The 20,214-nt window shown below is 50.0% G+C and overlaps 1 protein-coding gene across 1 annotated transcript in view; it reads left to right on the plus strand.

Annotated features, from left to right (window-relative positions):
- Positions 1-2,094: 2,094 nt before the first annotated feature.
- Positions 2,095-20,214, plus strand: part of lim2.5 (lens intrinsic membrane protein 2.5) — a 43,611-nt gene continuing 25,491 nt past the window's right edge. The window contains exons 1-2 of the mRNA XM_068018575.1: positions 2,095-2,163; positions 9,704-9,911. Of these exons, the coding sequence (XP_067874676.1) occupies positions 9,737-9,911 (175 nt within the window). The 5' untranslated portion in view covers positions 2,095-2,163; positions 9,704-9,736. The remainder of the gene's footprint in view (positions 2,164-9,703; positions 9,912-20,214) is intronic.

Genomic DNA, 20,214 nt, shown 5'->3' on the forward strand with positions numbered 1-20,214 from the left:
GGCAAAGAGTTCAATTGGAACATAGGAACAGGAGGAGGATCATTCGGCCCCCCCTCGAGCCTGTGACACAGGAACAGGAGGAGGCCCATTCAGCCCCTCTTGAGCCTGTTACACACGAACAGGAGGAGGCCATTCAGCCTCTCGAGCCTGTTGCACAGGAACAGGAGGAGGCCCATTCAGCCCCTCTCGAGCCTGTTACACAGGAACAGGAGGAGGCCCATTCAGCCCCCTCTCGAGCCTGTTACACAGGAACAGGAGGAGGCCCATTCAGCCCCCTCTCGAGCCTGTTACACAGGAACAGGAGGAGGCCCATTCAGCCCCTCTCGGGCCTGTTACACAGGAACAGGAGGAGGCCCATTCAGCCCCGCTTGAGCCTGTTACACAGGAACAGGAGGAGACCCATTCAGCCCCTATCACCTCTGTTACACAGGAACAGGAGGAGGCCCATTCAGCCCCTCTCGAGACTGTTACACAGGAACAGGAGGAGGCCCATTCGGCCCCTCTTGGGCCTGTGACACAGGAACTGGAGGAGGCCCATTCAGCCCTCCTCGAGCCTGTTACACAGGAACAGGAGGAGGCCCATTCAGCCCTCCTCGAGCCTGTTACACAGGAACAGGAGGAGGCCCATTCAGCCCCTCTTGGGCCTGTTACACAGGAACTGGAGGAGGCCCATTCAGCCCTCCTCGAGCCTGTTACACAGGAACAGGAGGAGGCCCATTCAGCCCTCCTCGAGCCTGTTACACAGGAACAGGAGGAGGCCCATTCAGCCCCCCTCGACCTTGTTACACAGGAACTGGAGGAGGCCCATTCAGCCCTCCTCGAGCCTGTTACACAGGAACAGGAGGAGGCCCATTCAGCCCCCCTCGAGCTTGCTACACAGGAACAGGAGGAGGCCCATTCAGCCCCACTCGAGCCTGTTACACAGGAACAGGAGGAGGCCCATTCACCCCCTCTCGAGCCTGTTACACAGGAACAGGAGGAGGCCCATTCAGCCCCCCTTGAGCTTCTAACACAGGATCAGGAGGAGGCCCATTCAGCCCCTCTCGAGCCTGTTACACAGGAACAGGAGGAGGCCCATTCAGCCCCCCTCGACCTTGTTACACAGGAACTGGAGGAGGCCCATTCAGCCCTCCTCGAGCCTGTTACACAGGAACAGGAGGAGGCCCATTCAGCCCCCCTCGACCTTGTTACACAGGAACTGGAGGAGGCCCATTCAGCCCTCCTCGAGCCTGTTACACAGGAACAGGAGGAGGCCCATTCAGCCCTCCTCGAGCCTGTTACACAGGAACAGGAGGAGGCCCATTCAGCCCTCCTCGAGCCTGTTACACAGGAACAGGAGGAGGCCCATTCACCCCCTCTCGAGCCTGTTACACAGGAACAGGAGGAGGCCCATTCAGCCCCCCTTGAGCTTCTAACACAGGATCAGGAGGAGGCCCATTCAGCCCCTCTCGAGCCTGTTACACAGGAACAGGAGGAGGCCCATTCAGCCCCCCTCGACCTTGTTACACAGGAACTGGAGGAGGCCCATTCAGCCATCCTCGAGCCTGTTACACAGGAACAGGAGGAGGCCCATTCAGCCCCTCTTGAGCCTGTTACACACGAACAGGAGGAGGCCATTCAGCCTCTCGAGCCTATTGCACAGGAACAGGAGGAGGCCCATTCAGCCCCTCTCGAGCCAGTTACACAGGAACAGGAGGAGGCCCATTCAGCCCCTCTCACCCCTGTTACACAGGAACAGGAGGAGACCCATTCAGCCCTTCTCGAGCCTGTTACACAGGAACAGGAGGAGGTTCATTCAGCCCCCTCTCGAGCCTGTTACACAGGAACAGGAGGAGGTTCATTCAGCCCCCTCTCGAGACTGTTACTCAGGAATCAGGTATGGTAGCATAGTGGTTATGTTACTGCAGTAGTAATCCAGAGATCTGTACTAATGCTCTAATGTGGTTGATTCTTAACTGCCCTCTGACACAGCCGAGCAAACCACTCAGTTGCATCAACCTGCTGCAGAAAAGGTGAAAAAGTATCAAACCAGCCTGACCACCCAGCATTGATCTGGGCACCGGAAACAACAAAGGCTCACCCTGAAATAAAAACAAAAAGTGCGGGACTTACTCAGCAGGTCTGGCAGCATCTGTGGAGACAGAAGCAGAGCTAAGGTCTCAGGTCAGTGAACCTTCATCAGAACGGTCTCAGGTTAGAAATGCAATAGGTTTTAATCAAATAAAGAGGGGTTGGGGCAAGCGATAACAAAAGAGAAGATGTTGATAGGACAGAGGGTCGGAGAGATGGTCATGACACAAAGGCAAAGGGTGTGTTAATGGTGTGTTGAAAGACAAAGCGTTAGTGCAGAGAGGGTATTAAATGACAGAATAATGAACAGCTCTGGCCAAAAGTACAAACATGAAAAAAAAAGTGGGCAGTTAAAAATAAAAGAATATATGATGAGACAAACGAAAATCAAAATCAAAATCAAAATAATAAAAGAGGGCCAGTCATGCTCTGAAATTATTGAACTCATTGTCCAGTCCCCTCTGACCCTATACCCTCTGACCCTATACCCTCTGACCCTATACTCTCTGACCTTCCTCTCTCTGACGCTGAATGTTCTGTACCCAGCAAAGGACTCAGTTTTATCCCCTTAAGCCCCCTCAATAAATTTCACGCTCGGCATGACGTTGAGAACTTCTTCCGTCGCCTCCACCTCCAGGCTCACTTCCTTGACCAGGACACCTCCCCCCGACCAGCAGACCCATTCACCCGCCTCCAGCGTTCTCCCTCTACCTGGACCCCTCCCCCTGGCCTCTTACCCGCTCTTGATCTTTTCATTGAAAACTGTTGGCGAGACATCGGCCATCTCAATTTCTCTGTCCCCCCCCTCACTCACTCTAACCTGTCCCCCTCTGAACTTGAGGCACTCCGTACTCTCAGGTCTCACCCCGACATTGTCATCAAACCTGCAGACCAGGTTGGTGCTGTTGTTGTCTGGCGTACCGACCTCTACCTTGCAGAGGCTCAGCGCCAACTCTCAGACACTTCTTCCTTCTTCCCCCTGGACCATGACCCCACCACCGAACATCAAGCTACTGTCTACCAACTGCTTGTCAGTTAATCTCTCCGACCCTCTATCAGCACTTTCTCTTTCCCCCCCCCCACACCCACTTTATTTGCTTATAACCTATTACATTTCTAACCTTTGCCAGTTCTGATGAAGGGTCACTGACCTGAAACGTTAACTCTGCTTCTCTCTCCACAGATGCTGCCAGACCTGCTGAGTATTTCCAGCATTTCTTGTTTTTATTTCAGATTTCCAGCAACTGCAGTATTTTGCTCTTATTAAAGGCACATGTTGCCCAGTTGACACTTCAAAGTCCTCCTTCCTAACATCAGGGGACTTAGAATCATAGAATCAGAGAACGTTTACAGCACAGAAAGAGGCCACTCAGCCCATCATGTCTGTGCCGGCCGATAAACGATCCACCTATTCTAATCCCACCTTCCAGCATTTGATCCGTAACCCTGCAGATTACAGCACTTGAGGTGCATATCCAGACTCCTTTTAAATGAGTTGTGAGTTTCTGCCTCAACTACCCTTTCAGGCAGTGAGTTCCAGACCATCACCACCCTCTGGGTGAAAAGTCTTTCCTCATCTCCCCTCAAATTCTTCTACCCCCCCTAGTCACTGACCTCTCTGCTAAGGTGAATAGACCCTTCACCTCCACTCTATCCAGGTCCCTCACAAGTTTGTACATTTCAATCAGATCTCCCCTCAGCCTTCTCTGTTCCAAGGAGAACAACCCCAGCCTATCCAATCTTTCCTCATAGCTGCATTTTTCCAGTCCTGGCAACATCCTCGTAAATCTCCTCTGTACCCTCTCTAGTGCAATCACATCCTTTCTGTAATGAGGTGACCAGAACTGCACACAGTACTCAAGTTGTGGCCCAACCAATGAGTTATACAGTTCCAGCATAACCTCCCTGCTCTTATATTCTATACCTCAGCTAATAAAGGAAAGGATTCCATATGCCTTCTTAACCACCTTATCGACCTGTCCTGCTACCTTCAGGGATCTGTGGACATTCACTCCAAGGTCCCTCACTTCCTCTACACTTCTCAGTATTTTCCCATTAATCGTGTATTCCTTTGCCTTGTTTGACCTCCCCAAATGCATCACCTCACACTTCTCCAGGTTGAATTCCATTTGCCACTTTTCTGCCCATCTGACCAGACCATCAATGTCTTCCTGCAGCCTACAGCTATCCTCCTCGCTATCTACCACACGGTCAATCTTTGTGTCATCCCCAAACTTCTTGATCATGCCCCCTACATTTACATCCAAATCGTTAATAAAAACCACAAAAAGTAGGGGACCCAGTACAGAGACCCGCGGAACAGCACTGATAACAGTCCCCCAGTCGCGAAAACAACCCGTCAACAATTACCCTCTGCAGGAAATACTCAGCAGGTCAGGCAGCATCTGTGGAGAGAGAAGCAGAGTTAACGTTACAGGTCAGTGACCCTTCTTCAGAACTGGCAAAGTTTAGAAATGTAATAGGTTATAAGCAAATGAAGTGGGGAAAAACAGAACAAATGGGAAGGTGTCAATAGGACAGAGGTTCACAGAGAATAACTGAGAAGGAGGTCATGGGGGAAAAGGCAAAGACAAAGATTGTGTTAATGTTGTGGTAAAATACAAAGTGTTAGGCAGAGAGGGTGTTAAATGACAGAATAATGAGAGACTGAGCCACAGGCAAAAGCATGAAAAAACACAGTGGGCAGGCAAATGGTCAAAAAAAGTGTCAGGGGACAATGGAGGGGACGCCTCCATTGTCCCAACACCTCGTTCCCTTCCCATGGCACCATCCCCTGCAATCGCAGGAGGTGTAATACCTGCCCATTTACCTCCTCTCTCCTCACTATCCCAGGCCCCAAACACTCCTTTCAGGTGAAGCAGCGATTTACTTGTACTTCTTTCAATGTAGTACACTGTATTCGCTGCTCACAGTGTGGTCTCCTCTACACTGGGGAGACCAAGCGCAGACTGGGTGACCGCTTTGCGGAACATCTCCGCTCAGTCCGCAAGCAGGACCCTGAGCTTCCGGTTGCTTGTATTTCAACACTCCCCCCTGCTCTCATGCTCACGTCTCTCCCTCTGTACTGACCCTCAGACAGTGCAGCACTCTCTCATTACTGACCCTCCGACAGTGCAGCACTCCCTCAGTACTGAACCTCCGACAGTGCAGCACTCCCTCAGTACTGACCCTCCGACAGTGCGTCACTCCCTCAGTACTGACCCTCCGACAGTGCAGCACTCTCTCATTACTGACCCTCCGACAGTGCAGCACTCCCTCAGTACTGACCCTCCGACAGTGCAGCACTCCCTCAGTACTGACCCTCAGACAGTGCAGCACTCCCTCAGTACTGACCCTCCGACAGTGCGGCACTCCCTCAGTACTGACCCTCCGACAGTGCAGCACTCCCTCAGCACTGACCCTCCAACAGTGTGGCACTCCCTCAGTACTGACCCTCCGACAGTGCAGCACTCCCTCAGTACTGACCCTCCGACAGTGCAGCACTCCCTCAGCACTGACCCTCCAACAGTGCGGCACTCCCTCAGTACTGACCCTCCGACAGTGCGGCACTCCCTCAGCACTGACCCTCCGACAGTGCGGCACTCCCTCAGTACTGACCCTCCGACAGTGCGGCACTCCCTCAGTACTGACCCTCCGACAGTGCGGCACTCCCTCACTACTGACCCTCAGACAGTGCAGCACTCCCTCAGTACTGACCCTCCGACAGTGCGGCACTCCCTCAGTACTGACCCTCCGACAGTGCAGCACTCCCTCAGCACTGACCCTCCAACAGTGTGGCACTCCCTCAGTACTGACCCTCCGACAGTGCGGCACTCCCTCAGTACTGACCCTCCGACAGTGCAGCACTCCCTCAGCACTGACCCTCCAACAGTGCGGCACTCCCTCAGTACTGACCCTCCGACAGTGCAGCACTCCCTCAGCACTGACCCTCCAACAGTGCGGCACTCCCTCAGTACTGACCCTCCGACAGTGCGGCACTCCCTCAGCACTGACCCTCCGACAGTGCGGCACTCCCTCAGTACTGACCCTCCGACAGTGCGGCACTCCCTCAGTACTGACCCTCCGACAGTGCGGCACTCCCTCACTACTGACCCTCCGACAGTGCGGCACTCCCTCAGTACTGACCCTCCGACAGTGCGGCACTCCCTCAGCACTGACCCTCCGACAGTTCAGTTCTGCGCTCCCTCACCGTGTGCGTTAGCCTGGATAAATATGCTCAGGCCTCGAACACACAAACCCCTGACTCAGAGGTGAGTGAGCTGCAGCTGACACCAATGGGCTAAATGGCCTCTTCCTGTGCACATTGATCAACAAAGAATAAATCTACTGACTCCAGGGGGAATTGCAGAGACTGCACAGAGAGAAGCTGTGCAGGCAGGGAATGTGACACTGTCGCACAAGATTAAAGGCTGAAAAAAGGGAGGCCTGAAAGGGTTGTATTAGTTGGAGGGCTCCCTATTATGCAGTGAGCTGTCCCATTCTCTGTGTGATCCGACATTCTGCCGATCATGTACAGTTCTGCGATTGTCCCTCTCGGCTGGCTCAATCCAATCTGCTGAGCTCATCAGATGCTTTCAATGGCAAATTGCAGGCTGGGCATATCGGAACCTTCTAGAAAGTCCATGCCTTCGCCCTCACGCACCGCGCCCCTCCCCTCTCATCCCTGCCCTCCCATTGGCCGGGCTCCATCAAGGCCCCGATTGGCCCCCTCTGCAGCTTTCAATACAATTCCCAAAGTCGACCAATTTGGCTGCAGTAATTGTACTGGACAATCATCGACTCAACCCTTCTCCCGTTGGGCTTGCGTAGCATTCGCATAGATTCGACCTCGTTGCTCCAGGGGGGGGGAACACCATTGCCAAGGTAACGCCGATCTCTTTCTATCTGTGACCCGCTCTGCGAAGGTGCCTTTTCTCGCTCCCTCTCCCCGCAGTTTCCTTAAACGCAACTCTGAACCGGCCAGAACCGAGGGAAGACCCAACCGAGCTTCAGTAATCCTCATGTTCATTTATATAGTGCCGTTTACCCGGTTAGAAATGTCCCGAGGGGCGTCAATCAGAGTCGTCCCGAGCCACATCAGGAGATATCGGGGACCGGCGACCAAAAGCGCGGTCAGAGAGGTCGGTTTTTTTAAGGGGCGTCTTAAAGGAGGACGGAGAGAGAGGCGGAGAGGTTTAGGGAGGGAATTCCAGAGCTGAGGGCCCCCAGGCAGCTGCAGGCACGGCCGCCAATGGTGGAGCGATGGGAATCGGGAGATGGGCAAGAGGCCGGAATTGGAGGGAGCGCAGAGATCTCGGAGGGTTGTAGGGGCTGGAGGAGGTTACAGAGATAGGGAGGGTTGTAGGGGCTGGAGAAGGTTACAGAGATAGGGAGGGTTGTAGAGGGCTGGAGGAGGTTACAGAGATAGGGAGGGTTGTAGGGACTGGAGATGGTTACAGAGATAGGGAGGGTTGTAGGGACTGGAGGAGGTTACAGAGATAGGGAGGGTTGTAGGGGCTGGAGAAGGTTACAGAGATAGGGAGGGTTGTAGAGGGCTGGAGGAGGTTACAGAGATAGGGAGGGTTGTAGAGGGCTGGAGGAGGTTACAGAGATAGGGAGGGTTGTGGAGGGCTGGAGGAGGTTACAGAGATAGGGAGGGTTGTCGAGGGCTGGAGGAGGTGAAGCAGAGTTTTGGGATGACCTCAAGTTTACGGAGGGTAGAATGTGGGAGCGCAGCCGGAAGTGCGTTGGCACAGTCAAGTCTAGAGGTAACGAAGGCACGGATGAGGGTTGCAGCAGCCGATGAGGTGAGACGAGGGCGAAGTGGGGCGATGTTACGGAGGTGGAAATAGGTGATCTCGGTGATGTCACGAATGCGAGCTCGGAAGCTCATCTCGGGGTCAAACGTGACACCAGGGCTGTGAACAGACTGGTTTAACCTCAGACTGTTGCCAGGGAGAGGGACGGAGTCGGGAGGTAGGGAACGGAGTTCGGAGCGGGGACTGAAAACAACGGCTTCAGTCTCCCCAATATTTAATTGGAGGACATTTCTGCTCCTCCTGTACTGGATGTCGGATAAACAGTCGGATAATTTAGCAACAGTGGAGGAGTGGAGAGAGGTGGTGAGGAGGTAGGGCTTGGTGTTGACAGTATATATGTGAAAACTGACTAGTTAAAGAGATCTGAGGGACCGGGGAGGCAATCGAGTGATTTGAACAGAGGGATGTGAATTTTAAACTCCCGACCGAGAGTCAGTGTAGGTGAGTGAGTAACGGGGGTGATGAGTGAATGGATAAAAATTACTGTCGGGTGTGTAAGAGAGACTTGCATTTCTCTAGCGCCTGTCAGCATCTCAGGACATCTCAAAGTGCCTCACAGACAATGAAGTACCTCATTTGAAGTGCGCTCACTGTAGTCATGTAGGAAACGCAGCAGCCAATTCCTACACAGCAAGATCCCACAATCAGCAATGTGATAATGACTCAGATCATCTGTTTTTTTTTTAGTGATGTTGGTTGAGAGATAAATATTGTCCCCAGGACACCGGGGAGAACTCCCCCTCCCCGCTCTTCTTCCAAATAGTGGCCGTGGGATCTTTTACACCCACCTGAGAGGGCAGACGGGGGCCTCGGTTTAATGTCTCATCTGAAAGACGGCACCTCCGACAGTGCGGCACTCCCTCAGTACTGACCCGCCGACAGTGCAGCACTCCCACAGTACTGACCCTCCGACAGTGCAGCACTCCCACAGTACTGACCCTCCGACAGTGCAGCACTCCCTCAGTACTGACCCTCCGACAGTGCAGCACTCCCTCAGTACTGACCCTCCGACAGTGCAGCACTCCCACAGTACTGACCCTCCGACAGTGCAGCACTCCCTCATTACTGACCCTCCGACAGTGCAGCACTCCCTCAGTACTGACCCTCTGACTGTGCAGCACTCCCTCAGTACTGACCCTCTGACTGTGCAGCACTCCCTCAGTACTGACCCTCCGACAGTGCAGCACTCCCTGAGTACTGCCCCTCTGACAGTGCAGTGCTCCCTCAGTACTGACCCTCCGACAGTGCAGCACTCCCTCAGTACCGACCCTCAGACAGTGCGGCACTCCTTCAGTACTGACCCTCCGACAGTGCGGCACTCCCTCAGTACGAGGCGAGGGTAGGGAACAGAACACTGAATACCCAAACAGTGAACCAGATTTCAGGTGAACCGGCCATTAACGCCCCTTATTTATTTTTCCCTTGCCGTCTATCGAGGAGGGAAGGATTCACTCAGGGCCCTGATTCCAACTGCTATGGCTCTGAGCAGGCAGCTGAACATTGCAGGCCCGTGCTGCCTCCTGTGGTCAAATAGCCAACCGAAGCCTGGGCCTGGTGTCGAGCCAAATGTGACCGGTTAAAATGTCAGGGTCACATTCTGAGGGGTTGGGCTTTGTAGTCGAGGTGTATGGGTGAAGACCTTGTGGAGAGGGTGGGTGTTTATGGGACCTGTATCAGACGAACAAAAGGCTGGGGGGGCGGGGGATTACTTGAGGGACGAGGGGAGGGAGGATATGACTCCATAACTGCTGGGTAGGAGTGAGCTTGATGTTTGACAATTCCAATATACACTGTAACCTCTGTCTCTCCCTCAGTGATACGCCAAACGGATCCTCACACACACAGTCATGTACAGTTTCATGGGCGGAGGCCTTTTCTGTGCCTTCATGGGTAACGTCCTCCTGGTGGTATCCACGGCGACCGATTACTGGATGCAGTACCGCCTGTCGGGGAGTTTTGCCCACCAGGGCCTCTGGAGATATTGCATAGCAAACAAGTGTTACATGCAGACAGACAGCATTGGTGAGAGCACGGCATCACAGACACTGCGATGCGATGATCGGTGTGTGTGTGTGTGACTATATGTGTGTCTACGTGTGTGACTGTATGAGTGTGAGTATGTAAGTGCGTGTGTTTGTGTTGGTGTGTGATTGCGAATGTGTGAGTGAGTTTCTGTGACATCTTTGGATGTAGGGTTTTGGGTGTTGGGTGTTGATGGGGGTCGGGTGTTGATGAGTGTAGGGTGTTGATGGTGTTGGATGTCAATGGGTGTCGATCGGTGTTGGGTGTTGATGGGTGTCGGGTGTTGAAGAGTGTTAGGCGTTGATGGGTGTTGATGGGTATTGGGTGCTGATGGGTGTTGATGGATGTTAATAGGTGTAGGGTGTTGAAGGGTGTAGATGAGTGTTGAGTGTTGATGGGCGTTGAGTGTTTATGGGTGTTGATGGGTATTGGGTGTTGATGGGTGTTGATGGATGTTAATGGGTGTAGGGTGTTGAAGGGTGTCGATGGCCTTTGGTTGTTGATGGGTGTTGATGTGTTTTGATGGGTGTTGGGTGTTGATGGGTGTTGATTGTAGTTGATGGTTGTTGAGTGTTGATGGGTGTTGGGTGTTCATGGGTGTTGAAGGGTGATGGGCATTGATGGGCCATGAGTTTTGATTGGTGTTGATGGGTGTTGCGTGTTGATAGGTGTTGATGGCTGTTGGGCGTTGATGGCTATTGATGGTTGTTTGGTGTTGATGGGTGTTGATGGGTTTTGATGTGTTTTGATGGGTGTTGCTTGTTGATGGGTGTTGATGGATGTTGGGTGTTGATGGGTGTTGGGTGTTTATGAGTGTCAATGGGTTTTGATGAGTGTTGATGGGTGTTAGGTGTTGATGGGTGTTGATGGCTGTTGGTTGTTGATGGGAGTTGATGTGTTTTGATGGGTCTTGGGTGTTGATGGGTGTTAGGCGTTGATGGGTGTTGGGTGTTCATGGCTTTTGATGGATGTTGGGAGTTGATGGGTATTGATGTGTTTTGATGGGTGTCGGTGGGTGTTGCATTTTGATGGGTGTTGATGGGTGTTGGGTGCTGTTGGGTGTTGATGGCTGTTGATGGGTGTTGGGTGTTGATGGTTGTTGATGGCTTTTGGTTTTTGATGGCTGTTGGGTGTTGATAGGTGTTGGGTGTTGATGCATGTTGATGGGTGCTGGGTGTTGATGGGTGTTGGGTGTTGATGGGTGTTGATGGGTATTGATGGGTGATGTGTTTTGATGGGTGTCGGGTGTTGATGGCTGTTGGGTGTTGATGTGTGTTGATGGGTGTTGGGTGTTGACGGCTGTTTTGTGTCGAATGTTGATGGGTGTTTATTGTTGATGGGTGTTGGGTGTTGATAGATGTTGGATGTTGATGGGTGCTGGGTGTTGATGGGTGTTGATTGGTGTTGGGTCTTGATAGGTGTCGGGTGTTGATGGGCATTGGATGTTGATATGTGTTGGGTGTTGATGGGTGCTGATGGCTGTTGGTTGTTGATGGGTGTTGGGTGTTGATCAGTGTTGATGTTTGTTGATGGGTATTGATGGGTGATGGCTTTTGATAGGTGTTGGGTGTTGATGGCTGTTGATGGGTATTGCTGGGTGATGGGTGTTGATGGCTGTTGGGTGTTGATGGCTGTTGGGTGTTGATAGGTGTTAGGTGTTGATGTGTGTTAATGGGTGTTGGGTGTTCATGTGTATTGGGTGTTGATGGGTGATGAGTGTTGGGTGTTGATGGGTGATGAGTGTTGATGTGTGTTAATGGGTGTTGGGTGTTCATGGGTATTGGGTGTTGATGGGTGATGAGTGTTGGGTGTTGATGGGTGTTTGGTTGTTAATGGGTGCTGTGTGTTGATGGGTGTTGATGGGTGATGGATGTTAATGGGCATTGATGGGTTTTGAGTGTTATGTGTTGATTGGTCTTGATGGGCATTGATATGTGTCGGGTGTTAATGTATGTTGCTTGTTGGGTGGTGATGGGTGTTGGGTGTTGATGGGTGTTGATGTCTGTTGTGTGTTGATGGGTGTTGATGGGTTTTGGGTGTTGATTGGTCTTGATAGGTATTGATATTGTTGGGTGTTGATGTGTGTTGATAGGTGTTGGGTGCTGTTGGGTGTTGATGGGTACTGATGGGTGTTGGGTGGTGATCGCTGTTGGTTCTTGATGGCTGCTGATGGGTGTGGTTGGGTGTTGATGTGTGTAGATGGGTGTTGGGTGTTGATGGCTGTTTTGTGTCGAATGTTGATGGGTGTTTATTGTTGATGGGTGTTGATGTGTGTTGATGGGTGTTGGGTGTTGATGTGTGTTGATGGGTGTTGATGTGTGTTGATGGGTGTTGGGTGTTGACGGCTGTTTTGTGTCGAATGTTGATGGGTGTTTATTGTTGATGGGTGTTGGGTGTTGATGGGTGTTGGGTGTTGATGTGTGTTGATGGGTGTTGGGTGTTGACGGCTGTTTTGTGTCGAATGTTGATGGGTGTTTATTGTTGATGGGTGTTGGGTGTTGATGTGTGTTGATGGGTGTTGTGTGTTGATAGCTGTTTTGTGTCGAATGTTGATGGGTGTTGGGTGTTGATGGGTGTTGGGTGTTGATGTGTGTTGATGGGTGTTGATGTGTGTTGATGGGTGTTGGGTGTTGACGGCTGTTTTGTGTCGAATGTTGATGGGTGTTTATTGTTGATGGGTGTTGGGTGTTGATGGGTGTTGGGTGTTGATGTGTGTTGATGGGTGTTGGGTGTTGACGGCTGTTTTGTGTCGAATGTTGATGGGTGTTTATTGTTGATGGGTGTTGGGTGTTGATGTGTGTTGATGGGTGTTGGGTGTTGACGGCTGTTTTGTGTCGAATGTTGATGGGTGTTTATTGTTGATGGGTGTTGGGTGTTGATGGCTGTTTTGTGTTGAATCTTGTTGCGTGTTGACTGTTGATGGGTGTTGGGTGTTGATGGGTGTTGGGTGTTGATGGGTGTTGGGTGTTGATGGCTGCTGATGGCTGTTGGTTGTTGATTGGTGTTGATGCGTGTTGATAGGTGTTGGGTGTTTATGGGTGCTGATAGCTGTCGGTTGTTGATGGGTGTTGATCTGTGTTGGGTGTTGATGTGTGTTGATGGGTGTTGGGTGTTGACGGCTGTTTTGTGTTGAATGTTGATGGGTGTTTATTGTTGATGGCTGTTGGGTGTTGATGTGTGTTGATGGGTGTTGGGTGTTGATGTGTGTTGGGTGTTGATGGGTGTTGGGTGTTGATGGCTGCTGATGGCTGTTGGTTGTTGATTGGTGTTGATGCGTGTTGATAGGTGTTGGGTGTTTATGGGTGCTGATAGCTGTCGGTTGTTGATGGGTGTTGATCTGTGTTGGGTGTTGATGTGTGTTGATGGGTGTTGGGTGTTGACGGCTGTTTTGTGTTGAATGTTGATGGGTGTTTATTGTTGATGGCTGTTGGGTGTTGATGTGTGTTGATGGGTGTTGGGTGTTGATGTGTGTTGGGTGTTGATGGGTGTTGGGTGTTGATGGCTGCTGATGGCTGTTGGTTGTTGATTGGTGTTGATGCGTGTTGATAGGTGTTGGGTGTTTATGGGTGCTGATAGCTGTCGGTTGTTGATGGGTGTTGATCTGTGTTGGGTGTTGATGTGTGTTGATGGGTGTTGGGTGTTGACGGCTGTTTTGTGTTGAATGTTGATGGGTGTTTATTGTTGATGGCTGTTGGGTGTTGATGTGTGTTGATGGGTGTTGGGTGTTGATGTGTGTTGATGGGTGTTGGGTGTTGATGGCTGTTTTGTGTCGAATGTTGATGGGTGTTTATTGTTGATGGGTGTTGGGTGTTGATAGGTGTTGTGTGTTGATGGGTGTTGGGTGTTGATGGCTGTTTATTGTTGATGGGTGTTGGGTGTTGATAGATGTTGGGTGTTGATGTGTGTTGATGGGTGTTGGGTGTTGATGTGTGTTGATGGGTGTTGGGTGTTGACGGCTGTTTTGTGTCGAATGTTGATGGGTGTTGGGTGTTGATGGGTGTCGAATGTTGATGGGTGTTGATGGGTGTTGATGGGTGTTGGGTGTTGATGGCTGTTTTGTGTTGAATGTTGATGGGTGTTTATTGTTGAATGGTGTTGGGTGTTGATGTGTGTTGATGGGTGTTGTGTGTTGATAGCTGTTTTGTGTTGAATGTTGATGGGTGTTGGGTGTTGATGGGTGTTGGGTGTTGATGGCTGCTGATGGCTGTTGGTTGTTGATTGGTGTTGATGCGTGTTGATAGGTGTTGGGTGTTTATGGGTGCTGATAGCTGTCTGTTGTTGATGGGTGTTGATCTGTGTTGGGTGTTGATGTGTGTTGATGGGTGTTGGGTGTTGACGGCTGTTTTGTGTTGAATGTTGATGGGTGTTTATTGTTGATGGCTGTTGGGTGTTGATGTGTGTTGATGGGTGTTGGGTGTTGATGTGTGTTGGGTGTTGATGGGTGTTGGGTGTTGATGGCTGCTGATGGCTGTTGGTTGTTGATTGGTGTTGATGCGTGTTGATAGGTGTTGGGTGTTTATGGGTGCTGATAGCTGTCGGTTGTTGATGGGTGTTGATCTGTGTTGGGTGTTGATGTGTGTTGATGGGTGTTGGGTGTTGACGGCTGTTTTGTGTTGAATGTTGATGGGTGTTTATTGTTGATGGCTGTTGGGTGTTGATGTGTGTTGATGGGTGTTGGGTGTTGATGTGTGTTGGGTGTTGATGGGTGTTGGGTGTTGATGGCTGCTGATGGCTGTTGGTTGTTGATTGGTGTTGATGCGTGTTGATAGGTGTTGGGTGTTTATGGGTGCTGATAGCTGTCGGTTGTTGATGGGTGTTGATCTGTGTTGGGTGTTGATGTGTGTTGATGGGTGTTGGGTGTTGACGGCTGTTTTGTGTTGAATGTTGATGGGTGTTTATTGTTGATGGCTGTTGGGTGTTGATGTGTGTTGATGGGTGTTGGGTGTTGATGTGTGTTGATGGGTGTTGGGTGTTGATGGCTGTTTTGTGTCGAATGTTGATGGGTGTTTATTGTTGATGGGTGTTGGGTGTTGATAGGTGTTGGGTGTTGATGTGTGTTGATGGGTGTTGGGTGTTGATGGCTGTTTATTGTTGATGGGTGTTGGGTGTTGATAGATGTTGGGTGTTGATGTGTGTTGATGGGTGTTGGGTGTTGATGTGTGTTGATGGGTGTTGGGTGTTGACGGCTGTTTTGTGTCGAATGTTGATGGGTGTTGGGTGTTGATGGGTGTCGAATGTTGATGGGTGTTGATGGGTGTTGATGGGTGTTGGGTGTTGATGGCTGTTTTGTGTTGAATGTTGATGGGTGTTTATTGTTGAATGGTGTTGGGTGTTGATGTGTGTTGATGGGTGTTGTGTGTTGATAGCTGTTTTGTGTTGAATGTTGATGGGTGTTGGGTGTTGATGGGTGTCGGGTGTTGATGGTTGTTTTGTGTTGAATGTTGTTGCGTGTTTATTGTTGATGGGTGTTGGGTGTTGATGTGTGTTGATGGGTGTTGTGTGTTGATAGCTGTTTTGTGTTGAATGTTGATGGGTGTTGGGTGTTGATGGGTGTCGGGTGTTGATGGTTGTTTTGTGTCGAATGTTGATGGGTGTTGGGTGTTGATGGGTGTTGGGTGTTGATGTGTGTTGATGGGTGTTGTGTGTTGATAGCTGTTTTGTGTTGAATGTTGATGGGTGTTGGGTGTTGATGGGTGTCGAATGTTGATGGGTGTTGATGGGTGTTGATGGGTGTTGGGTGTTGACGGCTGTTTTGTGTCGAATGTTGATGGGTGTTTATTGTTGATGGGTGTTGGGTGTTGATGTGTGTTGATGGGTGTTGTGTGTTGAATGTTGATGGGTGTTGGGTGTTGACGGCTATTTTGTGTCGAATGTTGATGGGTGTTTATTGTTGATGGGTGTTGGGTGTTGATAGGTGTTGGGTGTTGATGTGTGTTGATGGGTGTTGGGTGTTGATGGGTGTTGGGTGTTGATGTGTGTTGATGGGTGTTGGGTGTTGACGGCTGTTTTGTGTCGAATGTTGATGGGTGTTTATTGTTGATAGGTGTTGGGTGTTGATGTGTGTTGATGGGTGTTGTGTGTTGATAGCTGTTTTGTGTTGAATGTTGATGGGTGTTGGGTGTTGATGGGTGTCGAATGTTGATGGGTGTTGATGGGTGTTGATGGGTGTTGGGTGTTGATAGGTGTTGGGTGTTGATGTGTGTTGATGGATGTTGGGTGTTGATGGGTGTTGGGTGTTGATAGGTGTTGGGTGTTGATGTGTGTTGATGGGTGTTGGGTGTTGATGGGTGTTGGGTGTTGATGTGTGTTGATGGGTGTTGGGTGTTGATGGCTGTTTTGTGTTGAATGTTGATGGGTGTTTATTGTTGAAGGGTGTTGGGTGTTGATGTGTGTTGATGGGTGTTGTGTGTTGATAGCTGTTTTGTGTTGAATGTTGATGGGTGTTGGGTGTTGACGGCTGTTTTGTGTCGAATGTTGATGGGTGTTTATTGTTGATGGGTGTTGGGTGTTGATGGGTGTTGGGTGTTGATGTGTGTTGATGGGTGTTGGGTGTTGACGGCTGTTTTGTGTCGAATGTTGATGGGTGTTTATTGTTGATGGGTGTTGGGTGTTGATGGGTGTTGGGTGTTGATGTGTGTTGATGGGTGTTGGGTGTTGACGGCTGTTTTGTGTCGAATGTTGATGGGTGTTTATTGTTGATGGGTGTTGGGTGTTGATGGGTGTTGGGTGTTGATGGCTGTTTTGTGTTGAATGTTGTTGCGTGTTGACTGTTGATGGGTGTTGGGTGTTGATGGGTGTTGGGTGTTGATGGGTGTTGGGTGTTGATGGCTGCTGATGGCTGTTGGTTGTTGATTGGTGTTGATGCGTGTTGATAGGTGTTGGGTGTTTATGGGTGCTGATAGCTGTCGGTTGTTGATGGGTGTTGATCTGTGTTGGGTGTTGATGTGTGTTGATGGGTGTTGGGTGTTGATGTGTGTTGATGGGTGTTGGGTGTTGACGGCTGTTTTGTGTTGAATGTTGATGGGTGTTTATTGTTGAAGGGTGTTGGGTGTTGATGTGTGTTGATGGGTGTTGTGTGTTGATAGCTGTTTTGTGTTGAATGTTGATGGGTGTTGGGTGTTGATGGGTGTCGAATGTTGATGGGTGTTGATGGGTGTTGATGGGTGTTGGGTGTTGATAGGTGTTGGGTGTTGATGTGTGTTGATGGGTGTTGGGTGTTGATGGGTGTTGGGTGTTGATAGGTGTTGGGTGTTGATGTGTGTTGATGGGTGTTGGGTGTTGATGGGTGTTGGGTGTTGATGGTTGTTTTGTGTTGAATGTTGTTGCGTGTTTATTGTTGATGGGTGTTGGGTGTTGATGTGTGTTGATGGGTGTTGTGTGTTGATAGCTGTTTTGTGTTGAATGTTGATGGGTGTTGGGTGTTGATGGGTGTCGAATGTTGATGGGTGTTGATGGGTGTTGATGGGTGTTGGGTGTTGATAGGTGTTGGGTGTTGATGTGTGTTGATGGGTGTTGTGTGTTGATAGCTGTTTTGTGTTGAATGTTGATGGGTGTTGGGTGTTGATGGGTGTCGAATGTTGATGGGTGTTGATGGGTGTTGATGGGTGTTGGGTGTTGATAGGTGTTGGGTGTTGATGTGTGTTGATGGGTGTTGGGTGTTGATGTGTGTTGATGGGTGTTGGGTGTTGATAGGTGTTGGGTGTTGATGTGTGTTGATGGGTGTTGGGTGTTGATGGGTGTTGGGTGTTGATAGGTGTTGGGTGTTGATGTGTGTTGATAGGTGTTGGGTGTTGATGTGTGTTGATGGGTGTTGGGTGTTGATAGGTGTTGGGTGTTGATGTGTGTTGATGGGTGTTGGGTGTTGATGGGTGTTGGGTGTTGATAGGTGTTGGGTGTTGATGTGTGTTGATGGGTGTTGGGTGTTGATGGGTGTTGGGTGTTGATGTGTGTTGATGGGTGTTGGGTGTTGATGGCTGTTTTGTGTTGAATGTTGATGGGTGTTTATTGTTGAAGGGTGTTGGGTGTTGATGTGTGTTGATGGGTGTTGTGTGTTGATAGCTGTTTTGTGTTGAATGTTGATGGGTGTTGGGTGTTGACGGCTGTTTTGTGTCGAATGTTGATGGGTGTTTATTGTTGATGGGTGTTGGGTGTTGATGGGTGTTGGGTGTTGATGTGTGTTGATGGGTGTTGGGTGTTGACGGCTGTGTTGTGTCGAATGTTGATGGGTGTTTATTGTTGATGGGTGTTGGGTGTTGATGGGTGTTGGGTGTTGATGTGTGTTGATGGGTGTTGGGTGTTGATGTGTGTTGATGGGTGTTGGGTGTTGACGGCTGTTTTGTGTCGAATGTTGATGGGTGTTTATTGTTGATGGGTGTTGGGTGTTGATGGGTGTTGGGTGTTGATGGCTGTTTTGTGTTGAATGTTGTTGCGTGTTGACTGTTGATGGGTGTTGGGTGTTGATGGGTGTTGGGTGTTGATGGGTGTTGGGTGTTGATGGGTGTTGGGTGTTGATGGCTGCTGATGGCTGTTGGTTGTTGATTGGTGTTGATGCGTGTTGATAGGTGTTGGGTGTTTATGGGTGCTGATAGCTGTCGGTTGTTGATGGGTGTTGATCTGTGTTGGGTGTTGATGTGTGTTGATGGGTGTTGGGTGTTGATGTGTGTTGATGGGTGTTGTGTGTTGATAGCTGTTTTGTGTTGAATGTTGATGGGTGTTTATTGTTGAAGGGTGTTGGGTGTTGATGTGTGTTGATGGGTGTTGTGTGTTGATAGCTGTTTTGTGTTGAATGTTGATGGGTGTCGGGTGTTGATGGTTGTTTTGTGTTGAATGTTGTTGTGTGTTTATTGTTGATGGGTGTTGGGTGTTGATGTGTGTTGATGGGTGTTGGGTGTTGATGGGTGTTGGGTGTTGATGTGTGTTGATGGGTGTTGTGTGTTGATAGCTGTTTTGTGTTGAATGTTGATGGGTGTTGGGTGTTGACGGCTGTTTTGTGTCGAATGTTGATGGGTGTTTATTGTTGATGGGTGTTGGGTGTTGATAGATGTTGGATGTTGATGTGTGTTGATGGGTGTTGGGTGTTGACGGCTGTTTTGTGTTGAATGTTGATGGGTGTTGGGTGTTGATGGGTGTCGGGTGTTGATGGGTGTTGATGGGTGTTGATGGTTGTTTTGTGTTGAATGTTGTTGCGTGTTGACTGTTGATGGGTGTTGGGTGTTGATGGGTGTTGATCTGTGTTGATGTATGTTGATGGGTGTTGATGGGTGTTGGGTGTTGATGTTGATGGGTGCTGATGCTTAATGGGTGTTGATGGGTGTTGGTGGATGTTGGGTGTTGATGGTTATTGGGCGTTGTTGGTTGCTGAGGTGTGTTAATGGATGCTGATTGTTGTTGGGTGTTGATGGGTGATGATAGGTGTAGGGTGATGATGGTTTTTGATGGGTGTTGATGGTTGTTGAAGGGTGTTTGGTGCTGATGAGTGTTAAGTGTTGATGGGTGTTTATCGGTGTTGGGTGTTGATGGGTGATGATGAGTGATGGGTTTTGATGGGTGTTGGGTGTTGATGGGTGTTGGGTGTTGATGGGTGTTGACAGGTGTTGATGGGTGATGAATGTTGATGGGTGTTGATGAGTGATGGGTTTTGATGGGTGTTGGGTGTTGATGGGTGTTGGGTGTTGATGGGTGTTGACAGGTGTTGATGGGTGATGAATGTTGATGGGTGTTGATGAGTGATGGGTTTTGATGGGTGTTGGGTGTTGATGGGTGTTGGGTGTTGATGGGTGTTGACAGGTGTTGATGGGTGATGAATGTTGATGGGTGTTGATGAGTGATGGGTTTTGATGGGTGTTGGGTGCTGATGGGTGTTGGGTTTTGATGGGTGTTTCATGTTGATGGGTGTTGATGGGCATTGACGGGTGATGATGGGTGTTGAAGTGTGTTGATGGGTGCTGATGGATGTTGATGGGTGTTGGTGGGTATTGCTGGATGTTGGGTTTTGTTGGGTGTTAGGTGTTGATGGGTTCAGATGTTTGTTGATTGGTTTTGTGTGTTGATGAGTGTTGATGGTTGTTGGGTGTTGATGGGTGTTGTGTATTGATGGGTGATGGGTGTTCATGGGAGATGAATGTTGATAGGCGTTGTTTGGCGTTGATGGGTGCTGGGTGCTGATGGGTGATGATGGCTGTTCATGGTTGTTGATGAGTTTTGATGGTTGGCGGGTGTTGATAGGTGTTAGATGTAGAGGGGTGTTGGGTGTTGTTGGGTGTTGGATGCTGAAGTGTGTTGATGGGTGATGGGCATTGATGGG

This window comes from Heterodontus francisci, chromosome 39, assembly GCF_036365525.1.
Source record: "Heterodontus francisci isolate sHetFra1 chromosome 39, sHetFra1.hap1, whole genome shotgun sequence".
Taxonomy (NCBI): domain Eukaryota; kingdom Metazoa; phylum Chordata; class Chondrichthyes; order Heterodontiformes; family Heterodontidae; genus Heterodontus; species Heterodontus francisci.